The 12,842-nt window shown below is 39.4% G+C and overlaps 1 protein-coding gene across 3 annotated transcripts; it reads left to right on the top strand.

Moving 5' to 3' along the window:
• Window positions 1-932: 932 nt before the first annotated feature.
• LOC146486478 (uncharacterized) lies at window positions 933-12,153 on the top strand. Of its 3 annotated transcripts, XM_085100781.1 has the most exons (8): window positions 933-1,031; window positions 1,469-1,633; window positions 5,790-7,034; window positions 8,104-8,348; window positions 8,580-8,678; window positions 8,978-9,076; window positions 9,897-9,995; window positions 10,259-12,153. In XM_085100781.1, the coding sequence occupies exons 3-8, from the start codon at window positions 5,813-5,815 to the stop codon at window positions 11,546-11,548; spliced, it is 3,054 nt and encodes a 1,017-aa protein (XP_084956907.1). In that variant the 5' UTR covers window positions 933-1,031; window positions 1,469-1,633; window positions 5,790-5,812; the 3' UTR covers window positions 11,549-12,153. The 3 variants fall into 3 exon arrangements, with proteins under 3 accessions (XP_084956907.1, XP_084956923.1, XP_084956915.1); XM_085100797.1 differs by lacking the exon at window positions 8,580-8,678; XM_085100789.1 differs by lacking the exon at window positions 933-1,031 and having other exon boundaries at window positions 1,050-1,633.
• The last annotated feature ends 689 nt before the right edge of the window (window positions 12,154-12,842 follow it).

Here is a 12,842-nt window from a genome sequence, read left to right as displayed (position 1 = left end):
TCGCAGAGGTCATGGGTTCGGAATCCAGTCAAGCCTGATTTTTTTTTCCGCCGCTCTCTTTTCGCAACTACTTAACTTGCATACATAAGTACGATGGTCATTCACTATTTTTTTCTTACTGCAATAGGCAATTGTTAGTTGAACAATATCAGTAATAGACTTTTGTCAAGAAGCAATACTTAGGATACATTTTAAATTAGGAGGGCTTCGTGAATCTGATCCTTGTGTTTGAGTTCTTTGATTTCTCACTTGCCGTTGGCTTACATGACGTGGGTGCCCGATCGTTTCCCGACAAATCGATTCGCTACACTAGCTGAAAGCTAGTTATACAAACTATCCAAAATCCAAAACGACAAACATCCTCGAACCCAGTCAGTCGCAAAAACTTCACGCAGAGGCTATTCACACATGAATACCGAGGTACATAACGAAAAAAATTCGCAAGTTAAAAACTTGCGTGTCTCTTAAAGAGAATCACAAAAGGATGAAGAAAGATTAAGCAAAGAAGTTAATAGCTGCGGGTTTGTAATGAGAAAAAAATGATGAGTTGACCGTGTGAGTACAAAAGAAAGCTAGTTAGTTGGAAAGCCGAAAGTGAAAGCCAAAAAAAGTTTCAAGTTGACAATGCCCATTCACATTCTAATGTTAAATTCAACTTTTACACTGCATGCATACCGTGGTACATATAAGGAAAAAAATCGCAAGTTTAAAACTTGCGTGTCTCTCATAGAAAATCACACGGTGACGAAGAAAGATTACACTATAACGAAAGTATGGTCAAAGGGGTCAAAATTAAAAATCTTATGAAGAATACGTTGTTTTGTTTTTTTTTTCCGATCGATTGAACCGAGATGATCGATGAGCCAGTAGCTCGGGACAATATACATAATCTTACACGAAGACTGGCCATCCGCAGCAGAAGCGTAGCGTTACGTCACGCGGCTTCCGGCAAAATAGTTCGGATTAAGATCACGTGGTGTTCGCTGGATCCAGCATGATATAAAGAGCGGCCGAGCAGGAGAATACATAAGGTAAGCTTAAGTCAAACGGGAGAAAAGTGAGGCCGTACTGAAGCTTGTTGTTTTAAGAAAATTGATCGAAACAGGAAGGTGACAAAGTTGTCGATGACAACGCTGGTCAATGCGTCATAACTTCATCCTCAGGATTGACACGACTGAAGCTATAAAGTTTATATAAATTTGTTTATGAGGACAACTGTCAGAACTCTCGACTGGTATTAAACAACTGATGATGTTGTTCTCGACGAGGATTTTGTCCTGAAAGGCTGTTTTTCATTTCAGAGAGAAAATAACTTGAATAGTGAATTAACTTTTCATTTCACTACATACGATTCACTTCCGGGTTTAATTACTGATGATGCAGTATTTTCATTTAAGTATGAGAAAGAATTTAAAGCAAAAAAACCAGCATTTCCATCACGCATTTTTTCCACTTCACCACCATACAGGAAAGGTATAAACCACCAACTCAAGCTCCGTTCCGTCTTCAGAGGATTATTGCTCTACCGGTCTTAAACCCACTTTGGCCAAGGCTGAGAATTGCCACATTTCTCGCTTTGCACAGTACGTTATTAAATACATATTGAAATTTTGCCACATCATCATGAAAAGTGGTAAGTTAATCCTATGGCTTTCTTGATGGAAACTCTTCTTTAAGTGCTTCAGCTGGTCATTTGCAGACCTGCTAATCCTGATCATAGCCCGTTAGGGACTGTTCATTTATATTTATGGGATGGGGGATGGGTTTGAAATTTCTAACACTTGCTTATTTTTTTCACCCCCCCCCCCCCCCCTATATCCCCCTTAATAGAATTGATTTTTGTTAAGACCTCCCAATTTTAGTAGGGGATTATTTCAATGCCCCACCCCAGCACTATCATATTTCTATGAACTATTCTAGTATGGACGCACACTGTTTTTAGGGGGCTCAGTGGTGTAGTGGTTATAAGCGCATTGGACTTCAAATCTGAAGGTTGGCGGGTTGAGGTCTGGTCCCTGCCATGGTATTATTTTCTTTCACAAGAAACTTTGCTCCATATGGTTTCTTCCTATCCAGGTTACATTTCAAAAATGTTTCCATTGTTAGAAGTCGTGCAGGTCTGTCATGACTCCTCTGCTATTTCCTGCTCAGATGTCAGCATGTAAATTAGATACCACTGGCATTATCTTTCATGAATGTGAAAGACAATGAATGTCATTACAAAGGCAGCACAAGTTCTCCTCAGTTATTTAAAGACCCTGAGTGTTGGTCTGCAGGCCTGAGGGTTTGAACCTTTGACCTCCTGTACAGTAGTCCAGTGCTCTTTGAACTGTCAGCTAACTGGTTGGTGGTGATTAGTTGACAGTGACCTGTCAAGCAATTAAGTCTAAGATCCAGTTGCTGCCAACACACTGTATTTTGTATTTGCATTCTAACTTAGAGTTCCAACATTGCTCGACCAGTTACCAATATTATGCATATTGCTGTAGTGCAATTATTTTAGGATCTAAATGTCTATTTTAAATAATCCTCTATTCAAGAAATGACAAACTTTATTAAATAAATACATTGTAATTACAAATAACACTTCTTGATTTCATCCAAAAACTGGAGTTATATACACTTAATTGCATGTATGTATCTTTGTTTGAGACATGATTCCACCTTTGAAAATTCCAAGGTTCCACTCCACAACTCTGTAAGTACTCCAGGACCCCCTTTTAGCATTGGCAAAAATTGTACAGTTCCAGACAAAATCCATACCCACTCCATGGAAAGTCATCGGAGTTTCCTAGGGGGAGGGGTTCTTATAAGTCAAAATTTTAGAAGCAACGTATGAAGCTAAACTGGAATTTCCTGGGGGGAGGGGAGGGGGTGCAAAACAAAAAAACCTTCCATGGGGGGAGTATGGATATTTTCTGGGACCGCACATTTCAAGACCCCCCATTTTCTCACCCATCCTCCACATCCCGTGGATAAATAATGAATGGTCCCTTATAAACTGTAAAATGTGTGCAAATGTATAATTAGACTGTTCCATGCTAAGATATATTAAAATGTAGTGACAATTTTATATATAGTCTCTATTTGAGGAGTTAAAATTGATTGTAGGTTGAGAAGACACTAGCCCATATACACAAAGTTGGATAAAATGTAATTGCTACAGTAAACGTCCATGTATACCCACACCGCTGCCACAAGGGGGGTGGGGTTCATAAGGGCCAAAACCTTTAACAGGGAAAGTCACTTCCATTGGGTGCACATTACATATTAGCACCTTAACTTACTAAATTGTTGTGTATTTTATTTTAATTGTTTTTCTGGGTGGGCACCTCGCATGAGACCTTGTGTCCTGTTCAACTGTTTCGATCCCAATAAAAGTTAAACTGAAATCATCCAAATATTGTGCAGTTCCAGAAAAAATCCATACCCACCCCATGGAAGCAGAGGTCATCAGAAATTCTTAGGGGGGGGGGGGGGGTCTTAAAAGTCTTTAGAAGCAAAGTATGAAGCTAAACTGGAATTTGCTGGTGGGATGGGGGTGCAAAACAAAAAGTCCTTCCATGGGGGGAGTATGGATATTTTCTGGAACTGCACAATATTCTGTTTGCATATAAACAGTGTATGTCATTGATATAATTAGGGCACCCTTAATTAAGTTACTTTCTCAAACAGTTTTTTTTTTATTTTCAATTTAAGGCTTATTAATTGGAGCATTTGAAACACATTCACATCTTAACCTTTGTGACACATATTTTGATTCTTAACCCTTTAAGCTCTAACAGTGATCAGCATCAAATTTCTCCTTGTAATGTCAATGCTTATATTCAACCCCTGAGATCATGAGAATTAAGGATATGATCACCCAAGGTGAATTTTCTTAATATTTTGATAACTTCTTCCTAGTACTTTTATAAGAAAAGTATTGGGACAAGATAGGAGAATTTGTTCTTTGATATTATGGGTTAAAGGGTTAATGGAGGCCAACTATAATTTGCCTGGACAGTATTTTGGTCACTTTAGCTGCATGTGTCTGCTAATTTGCACATTCAGATAAGAATAATTATTGCAAACATTTGCCTAAATTCAGGAGTGTTTTTCTAGTCACATTAAATTAGATTTGCAAGCCAAGAAAATTAAGAAACCAGGGGGCCGGGGAATACCTAATATCACCAATTAATTACACTGGTGGTGAAATTATGTTAGCTGTTGTTTTTTTACCTTGCATAATTAATAAATCAGCTTGGCAAGAGTGGAGTCCAATTCAGTCTGTAATCATACGAGTGATTAACAAAATCAGACAACCACACAGCGGGAGTCCAATTTGTTTATAATCATGAGTATGATTACAGACCAAATTGGAGGACGCAAAGTCCTGTAACCAGTTAATCATAACTCTACCAAATTTTGAGAAAAAAAGCTTAACAGTTTTATTAACTTTTTGGTGAATAAATGGAGGACAACAGTTTCAAGATTGATTTAATTACAGCACGCCCAAATGGTGCGTACCATCCAATTAGACCAGGCATGAGGTGTACAGTGTCCTGTTAATGCTCAAATCATGGCTGCCGATGGCCAATCAGGTTCAAGAATTTTGTTACAGTTATTGATTAATGTCTATAACTCATGGCAAATCTAAATGTTAGCGGCTATTCATTTTATGAGTTTCAATTGAGTTCCATTTATGACTGAACTATCAAATATCAATGCGATTATAATATGCTTGGCTGTTTATCAAAACCCACTTTACCACAGCCGAAATTACTTTAGATGTGCTTAAATTTAAATTCCTAAGAATGAGCTATGTCAGTAACGGCCTTAAAAAGGAAATGGAAAAGGTAAATATATTAGTTCCATGAAATATTGATATCCAAACACCCCCTCCCCCCCCCCCAAGGGGATTGGAAATTCTGGAGGGTATTGGACTCCCAGGGGGTATACTCGGGTATAAAAGTGACGGGGGGGGGGGGCGTATTTTTTTGGGTCAAGAATTTTCAACTCCTGTATTTTTGGGGGGTTGAAAATTTAACCATGTATTTTTTTTTTTGTGTCTAAAAAATCTGCTCGTATTTTTTTGGGTTCGAATTTCCGCCAGGCTAATAGTTCTTACGCAATTCAAGCCAAAGTTCCTGCAAGATCCAAAAGCATGATTCGAATAATCTGCATGTAAAATTTCTAAAATTTCCAGTCTTGTATTTTTTTGGGTGCACAATATAACGTCCATGTATTTTTTTGGGTGCAAAATATTAGGCTCCGTCGGACCCGCCTTCACGTTTATACCCGAGTACCCCCCCCCCCCCCCGCCTGGGATTGGACTGCACAATAATTATTAATCCTTTGAGTTAGATATGTTTTTCCAAGTAATCAAAGTATCAGAAGTTTCAAATAAAGATGCTCCCCCCCCCCCCATTTTGGAGGTAGCTTTTTAATAACATGCTTAAATTTTAATAAATAAAAAAAGAAGGAATGATCGCATGAGTACTTAAAAGTACTCACTCCTTTTTATTATTTTTTTTTTTTGTCTTATTAAATCATTATCAATCATGTATCACATTCACTGTCACCCACCATTCAATTAATATAATTCACACTATCTCCTTTTTGAGTAAACGTTGCCTGCAGCCTGCAGATCTTTTTTTGGCTGCATGCAGTCATGACAATCACATTCTTCAAGGTTTTCTTAGTTCAGCAACGAACAGTTCAAGTTCTGAGTACATTTGATTTCCTCAGTAGGTTTATTAAGCGGTAACTGCTGCCTGCTTAGGCTTCATGTTATGTATTCTTTTTAGGGTTCTGATATCAGTTTGGAGGGATGTCACAAGAAAGGCCTAAGGAAAAAACAGGTACCTTTTCCTCCAGTGAAACATTGAAAGTTACACTTCTGGGAAGCGAATGGAGCTCATCAGAAGGTGGTTTGTCCACACTAAACAGAGAACTTGCAATTCGCTTGTCACAACAGTCGAAAGTGGAAGTGGCTTTCTTAGTTCCTAAGGGTGCTTGTGAAGAGGAAGACAAAACAGAGGCTCGGAGTCATGGCATCACTGTTGTTGATGCAGAGAAACGCCTGGGCTATGATCCTCTGGATTGGTTAAGTGTCCCACCTAAAGATCACAAAATGGATGTTGTTGTTGGCCATGGTGTGAAGCTTGGCCGGCAAATTCAAATAATTAAAGAGTCTACCCGATTTCACGATTGTAAATGGGTTCAAATGGTGCACACCGCTCCAGAAGACCTAAGCAAGCACAAAAGGTATGCTGCTCCCATTTCAAAAGGTGAAAGAAAACATCAGGATGAAGTCGGTCTCTGCAAACTCGCTGATCTTGTTGTACCTGTTGGATCCAAACTGAAAGAGGCTTATTCGTCATATTTACGACGGCAAAAGACAGATCAGGATATTTTTTCGATCGTTCCAGGACTGTTTCTTAGGGAATTTGGGGATTTAGAACAAGCCCCCAACGAGAATGGTGAATTCAAAGTGTTGCTCTGTGGTCGTGGTGATGATGAAGACTTTGGGCTAAAGGGATACGATATCGCTGCTAAAGCATTCACTGATCACCGACTAAAAAGAAAACCTTATCATCTTATCTTTGTGGGTGCTGCTGATGGAAAACAGGAAGAAGTGAGAACAAAGTTTCTCCAATATGGTATTGGTGACGATCAGCTCACTATTAGAAGCTTTATACAGAGTAGGGAAAGGATGAAAGACCTGTTCTGTGAAGTTAATCTGGCTATCATGCCATCCAAATCCGAGGGATTTGGTCTGATTTCCCTGGAAGCCTTATCTGCTGGCTTACCCATCCTCGTGGGAAGTAAGTCAGGATTTGCCAAAGCTCTTGAGAATGTGCTCTTTGGCAATTCATGTGTAGTTGATTCGGATGATCCTGCAAAGTGGGCTGAAGAAATTGAAGGTGTCCGTGCCAGACATGGATTGCGGCTTGAAGAGATCAAATTGCTGAAATCTTCCTATGAAAAGAAGTACAGTTGGAAGAATCAATGTGAAGTCCTCGTTGAAAAGATGTGGAGAATCCTTCATGGTAAGTTTAAGTTTTTTATTTGTTTGCTTGTTTGGCTTGTATTGTCAGCTCCGGTTTCAGGTGGAATTTTATTGTAAAAAGAGAGCTCTGAAGGGTTTGGAACTGGCTGGATAAGTTTGCTGGTTTTGCACCAGTTGAAAGTGTGGCGTTCAGTTGTTCGAGTAACTGGGACTGGGAGTTGACCATTAGGAAAGAGAAATGAATCTTAACAAAAAGCTAAAAGTGAGAACCTTGCGTACAGAAACTCAGCCAGTCCCTCATCCCTCACCCAAGAACATCCCGGGGAGTAATAAAATCAATGGAACTGGAAAATAAATGCCACGTCTTAAAAACTTCATACAAACAACTTGTGACTACTAGAGAGTATTCTTTGTCTATTAATGGATCAGCTTTCTTCGATCAAACAATCAATGTTAGCATTGCATTTCGTGTCAGCCAGTGAACATGGAAAAGAGATTTTAAGGAAAAACTGAAGCTGTAAAGTGCTATCATTTGAAAAAGGATACTGATGCCAGACAAACATTCAATGAATAAGATTCCCGGTATACAGACTAAACATTTGACAGTTTTAATCTAACTAAGTTAATGAGAAATTTGTGTATTTACTTTCTCTAAATAATTATCTCTTACTTTGGGAGTCTTTTGACTGGGGTTGTCGCGTCATCAGTATTGGCAGCCTTGGCCGCCTTTGTTAATCAATGCCACTGATTACAGAGTTAGTGCCATCGATTTAATCATCTATTTAAACTAGCAGGACTCAAACAAATGAATTATTTCTTTCAGTTTGAAGTTGAAAGTATCTGAAGGAAAATCATTTTAAATCGTTCCATCAATCTTGGAATCGTCTGTAACAGAACTGTTTTGACTTGGTGTCCCCAGTTAGCGTACCCTTCTGTATGGTAGATTCATATGACACTGGCTGACTGACTGACTCACTGAATCATTGACTGATTAACTGTCTGACGGACTGACTGGCTGACTGACTGACCGACCGACCGACCGACCGATCGTCTCCTCTGTTCTTACCAATTTGTTGACTTTTTTATTATTAATTTGTTTGTTACGTCAGGGGACATAGACTGTCCACCTCAACAAAGCGAGCTAGTTCAAGGAGGAGCAAGGGCAAGATGTGCCTATACAATTGCACCATTTAGCACGAGCTGTACATCTCAAGCACGTGAGCCACATCAGGCAGCAGGTGCAAGATGCACTGACATATTGGTAGAAAGAAGTACCACCTCACCAATTCAACGCGCTAAACCAGCTCAAGGAGCAGGTGTAGGACGGACAGGCACACGTTTGCAAATCCGGAAGGTAAGACTATTTTCTGTTCTTGGTCGATTGCTTTTGTTTTTGTTTGTTTGTTTGTTTCACACTAAGACACGTTGTTCGTCTTTGACTTCTTGCTTGGGGTCTGACAACCGATTAATGACGCGTTTTTCTTTAAGAAAGTGGAGTATGGTATAACTGTAGGAACGCAGAATTTGGTAAGGGGATTTCAATTTTTTTTAAGTATATAACATTAATGCACAAATTTTCTAACAGGCATCGAGAAGTCATCTTCATGAAGCTTCGATCAGAGGTGAACATGAAACTCTCAAAATCCTCCTTGGCGATGGCGAAGATGTGGACCAAAGGGATCAGGTTATTTTTCTTCCATTTTCCTAAACAGCTGTTACTATTTTTCCTGTTGTTTTTCTACCGGATAAGACCCTCTTTCGTTTAATGTAAAAATGGGTAAATCGTGTTATTTTATACAATGTCTAATAGGCCAAAGTTTTTGAAGGATAGACTCAAACTGCTTTACCTATACCGTGTTAAGATACTGACCGGCAGACTATTTTTCCTTAGAGAATGATTTTTCTTACGTCCAGAAAAGCACGCTGTTGGTTGTCCATGGTTAAAGCGTCATTTTATTGCTTTGCTTTCTCTTTGCTTTTCAGTTTTCTTTGACGCCCCTTCACCTTGCTTGTTGGTATGGACAAGAATCTGTTGTCAGACTGCTGTTAGAGCATAATGCGAACGTCAATGCCGTAGACAGGGTAAGTTTGTTAGACACACTTAATGCATTAACAACTTAGTTCGTATACCGGTCATTTCCTAGCGATAATGTTCAATAAACAATGCTTCGTATTCATTAAGAATACGTCTTGAAAGTGTTTTTCCCTTGTCAAGTTGATAGTGCCCCCCCCCCCCCCCCAAAAAAAAACTCCATATCATTGTCAATTGACAACACCAACTGGCACTTTTATAAGTGCATTTATACTTGTTTACTTGTTCAAAAATCGGCATTGATGTACAACCAATCTACACCAGTAAAAATTGAGCAAGACCTAAAGCTTAAAGAGATCAAGCCACGCATCGTAAATCAGCATAGCGTTGTTTACTGTTTTAAATGTGATTTGTGTGATTCAAATTACGTCGGATATACGACGCGCCATTTGTTTCAACGCATTGCTAATCATCGATACTCTGCCATTGGTCCGGGCCACCTGAGGGATGCCCATGGGAACATTGGCTCAGTACTCAATGAGAGCCAATTTAGAGTGCTCAAAAAGTGTATCACGAAATGGGATTGTCCTGTTTATGAAATGTTGTACATAAGAACAATAAGACCCAATTTAAACACCCAGAGCGACTCCATTAGAGCAAAACTCTTTGTTTAACTTTCAACTTATTCATCTTTTCCCTATATATACTGGATTTCATTATTTTACCTTCACTTGATAATGACGTTCTGGAAACGTCGAAACGTCGTGCTATGTTTTGCAATATTTTATCGCAGATTTTTATTGTCAAATGTTTTACCAAATCCTTACTTATTAAAAAGTATTTTGGTTGACATTCTTCTTGTGCTTTTAGTTTGAACGTACACCTCTGCAGAAAGCTGAACGTCAGAATCATGGCTCCATAGTACAGTTGCTGCTGAAGAATAATGCAAGTCCAAGTTATCAGCAACCGGTAAAATATAGCATCCTTTTCCCCTCTGTCCTTCCAGACCATTCAGGATAAAACAAAAGGCGACTTTGTTGGCTCCCAATCTTCAAACAAGTCTAGTCATTGTTGTTCATAATCAAGTCTATATCCTTTGCAAATTGTCACGCACTTTACTTTAAATTTTTTTTTCTTTTTTTTTTTTTCAGTTTCTTTACATCAGAACTTTCACCATTGATTTACCATTACTGGTAAATTCTACTCAATGGCTCTTTCCTTTTTCGTTACAGCTCAGTCTCAAGGCACTTTCACGGGACGCTCTCTTGAGAGTGGATAGACGGTCAGGTTTGAATCTCTTGCAGGCGGATAAGGACTTTAGAATTGTTCTCAAAGTCCTTCCCTTTCTCGGTAACTTGGTAAAGGAGATGAATTCTGAAACAACAGGACACGACGCTAATGTTTTCTTCCGAAAGTCTGCAGTAGATGTTTTCTTTAGTTTCGCTAACAAGAGCCGTGGTCATGCTGATAGTGAAAAACTATACCAGGCAATTTGCGCGAAAGTCGATTCATTCACAAAGCTGCACTGGTGCTCCTGCACCAATGATGCGGAAGAGGCTGTAGAACTTGTTGTTAATGATGGCGTGGATGTTAATATTCCAGCATCATTCAATCGTACGCCTTTGTTGTTGGCAAGCATATCATCCTCAAGTTTGTTGATCCAGACCCTCATTGATCTTGGCGCGGACATGAATGCCCAAAGCACCGATGGCAATGTAGCACCTTTGAAGTTAGCGGCCGATTGGAACAACTACATGGCTACTCGCATGCTGTTGGAACATGGCGCTGATCCAAATATTCAAGATATTAGAGGAGATACACCACTACACTCTTCAATTCAAGAGGGATTTTTCAAGATTTCGCAGCTTCTGATTGAGGCAGGATGTAACATCAACTTGCGAAACAAACAAGGCAGAACTCCTCTCTTTCTTGCAGTCAAAAAACATGATGAAAAACTTGTTCAACTTTTGCTTGAATGTAATGCTGATGTAAATATGGAATGCAAACAAGATAGAGTTTATCTTGTTCAAGCGAAAGAGAAAGGAAGATCAGCCTGGCATTATGTCGTGGTAGAGAAGTATTTGGTTGGCCTCTTCCTGAAGCGGTCATTTAGGGGTGGCTTTAACGTAGCAGACTTTGGAATCCTCCTTGAATCAGGATGGGGAAAGAATCCTCCAGAGAACACCTTGGAGAAAGTAAACAAAAAAGCAGATGCTTTGTTTACAGAAATATCAAGCGAGACCCTGCTTCATGTCGCAAGCAGAAATAACGACTGTGAGATAATTGAACTGTTGGTTAAGAACGGCTCGTCGGATGTCAACAGCCGTGATTCAGAAGGTTATACTCCTCTACACATAGCAGCGATCCATGGTAACATGTATGCTGTGAGAAAGCTTTTGGATCTTAGAGCTGACATCAGCCGAGCCACAACAGATGGACGGGTTGCAGCTGACCTTGCTCACTTGAACAAAGAAACAGAGATTGAAGAGCATCTCAAGAGGAAGATATGTTCTTCTCAATGAACCGGAAACAACATGTAACCTTCTCCATGTAATTGTGCAGGGTTTCTCTAGTGGAATGTTCCGCTCTGTAGCACGCAGCTTAAAGCAAACCCTAAATTCGAACAATTCGTGAAATGCATAAATCTCCAGGCACTAAAAGAAGGGCCGTTAATTTCTGAACGTGACATGCCTTCCTTTATCGCTTATGGGACTTTATAGCTATATTGTCTGAGACCCTTTGACGATTTAAGGTTGTTTGATTACCATTTGTAACACTTGAAACACTTTTTGTACAGGAAATGGAACACTATACAAATATATTATTTTATTGCTACTGAAGAATGCTTTTGCTGTAGCCAATTTTAAATCACAGTCCAAATAGATTTTTGGTACGCTAGGGGTGGATGTAATTTACCTGCGGGACTTTCAAACTGAAGGCAAGCGTCAAAGAATCACCTAAATCGTTTCAAGCATGTGTTTTTTGTCTGCTTAGCTCTAGATCGTGTTTGTCTTGGGCTCGCTTTAGGTCTAGTGCGTGTTATACATGTAGCTTCCTCAAATAATGCAAAATGTAGTGAGAAAGAAGATTCCTGTTGGTAAAAATGAGGGAGAACATTATAACCAAACTTTGCTGTGAAACCATTACCTCCTCATCCTCCGCCTACTACTACTTCTTCTTCTTCTCCTCCTCCTCCTCCTCCTCCTCCTCCTCCTCTTTCTTCTTCTTCTTCCTCCTCTTCTTCTTCTTCTTCTTCTTCTTCTTCTTCTTCTTCTTCTTCTTCTTCTTCTTCTTCTTCTTCTTCTTCTTCTTCTTCTTCTTCTTCTTCTTCTTCTTCTTCTTCTTCTTCTTCTTCTTCTTCACACTCTTGCCAATGAGTAGCTGTCTTGAATTCTGAGTCGGAAAGTTGTTTTTCGTCGCTAGAATCAGTCCAGTTCTCATGTTTCACCAGTTTCAAACGAAAACAAATACAAATATCATTACATATTTGGAGTGTCAAAGCTCTGACATCGACAAATTCAAAATACCGTCTGTCACGTGTAGCGTAAATTTAGTTCTGTGGTTATGTAGTAGTCACCAATTAACTCTGTACCAGTCTCTTTGGATTCAACCAAATTTTAAATATATGCGTTCAGTAATTGATTTCACGGGTGTGGTACGTCATCAGTCGTAGCATATGCGTGATCTCATACAGGACGTAGTGAGTACGTCCTCGTAGCAACGAAAGAGTGAATTCATGGCCTTTCAGCGAGAATAATACTTTACGTACCTTCTGTTAATTATTCTTTTTTATGCCGGCATTCAAGCCGGAAACAC

Source organism: Pavona decussata, unplaced genomic scaffold, assembly GCF_977016875.1.
Source record: "Pavona decussata unplaced genomic scaffold, jaPavDecu1.1 SCAFFOLD_21, whole genome shotgun sequence".
Taxonomy (NCBI): domain Eukaryota; kingdom Metazoa; phylum Cnidaria; class Anthozoa; order Scleractinia; family Agariciidae; genus Pavona; species Pavona decussata.
This window is presented reverse-complemented; position numbering and strand designations above follow the sequence as displayed.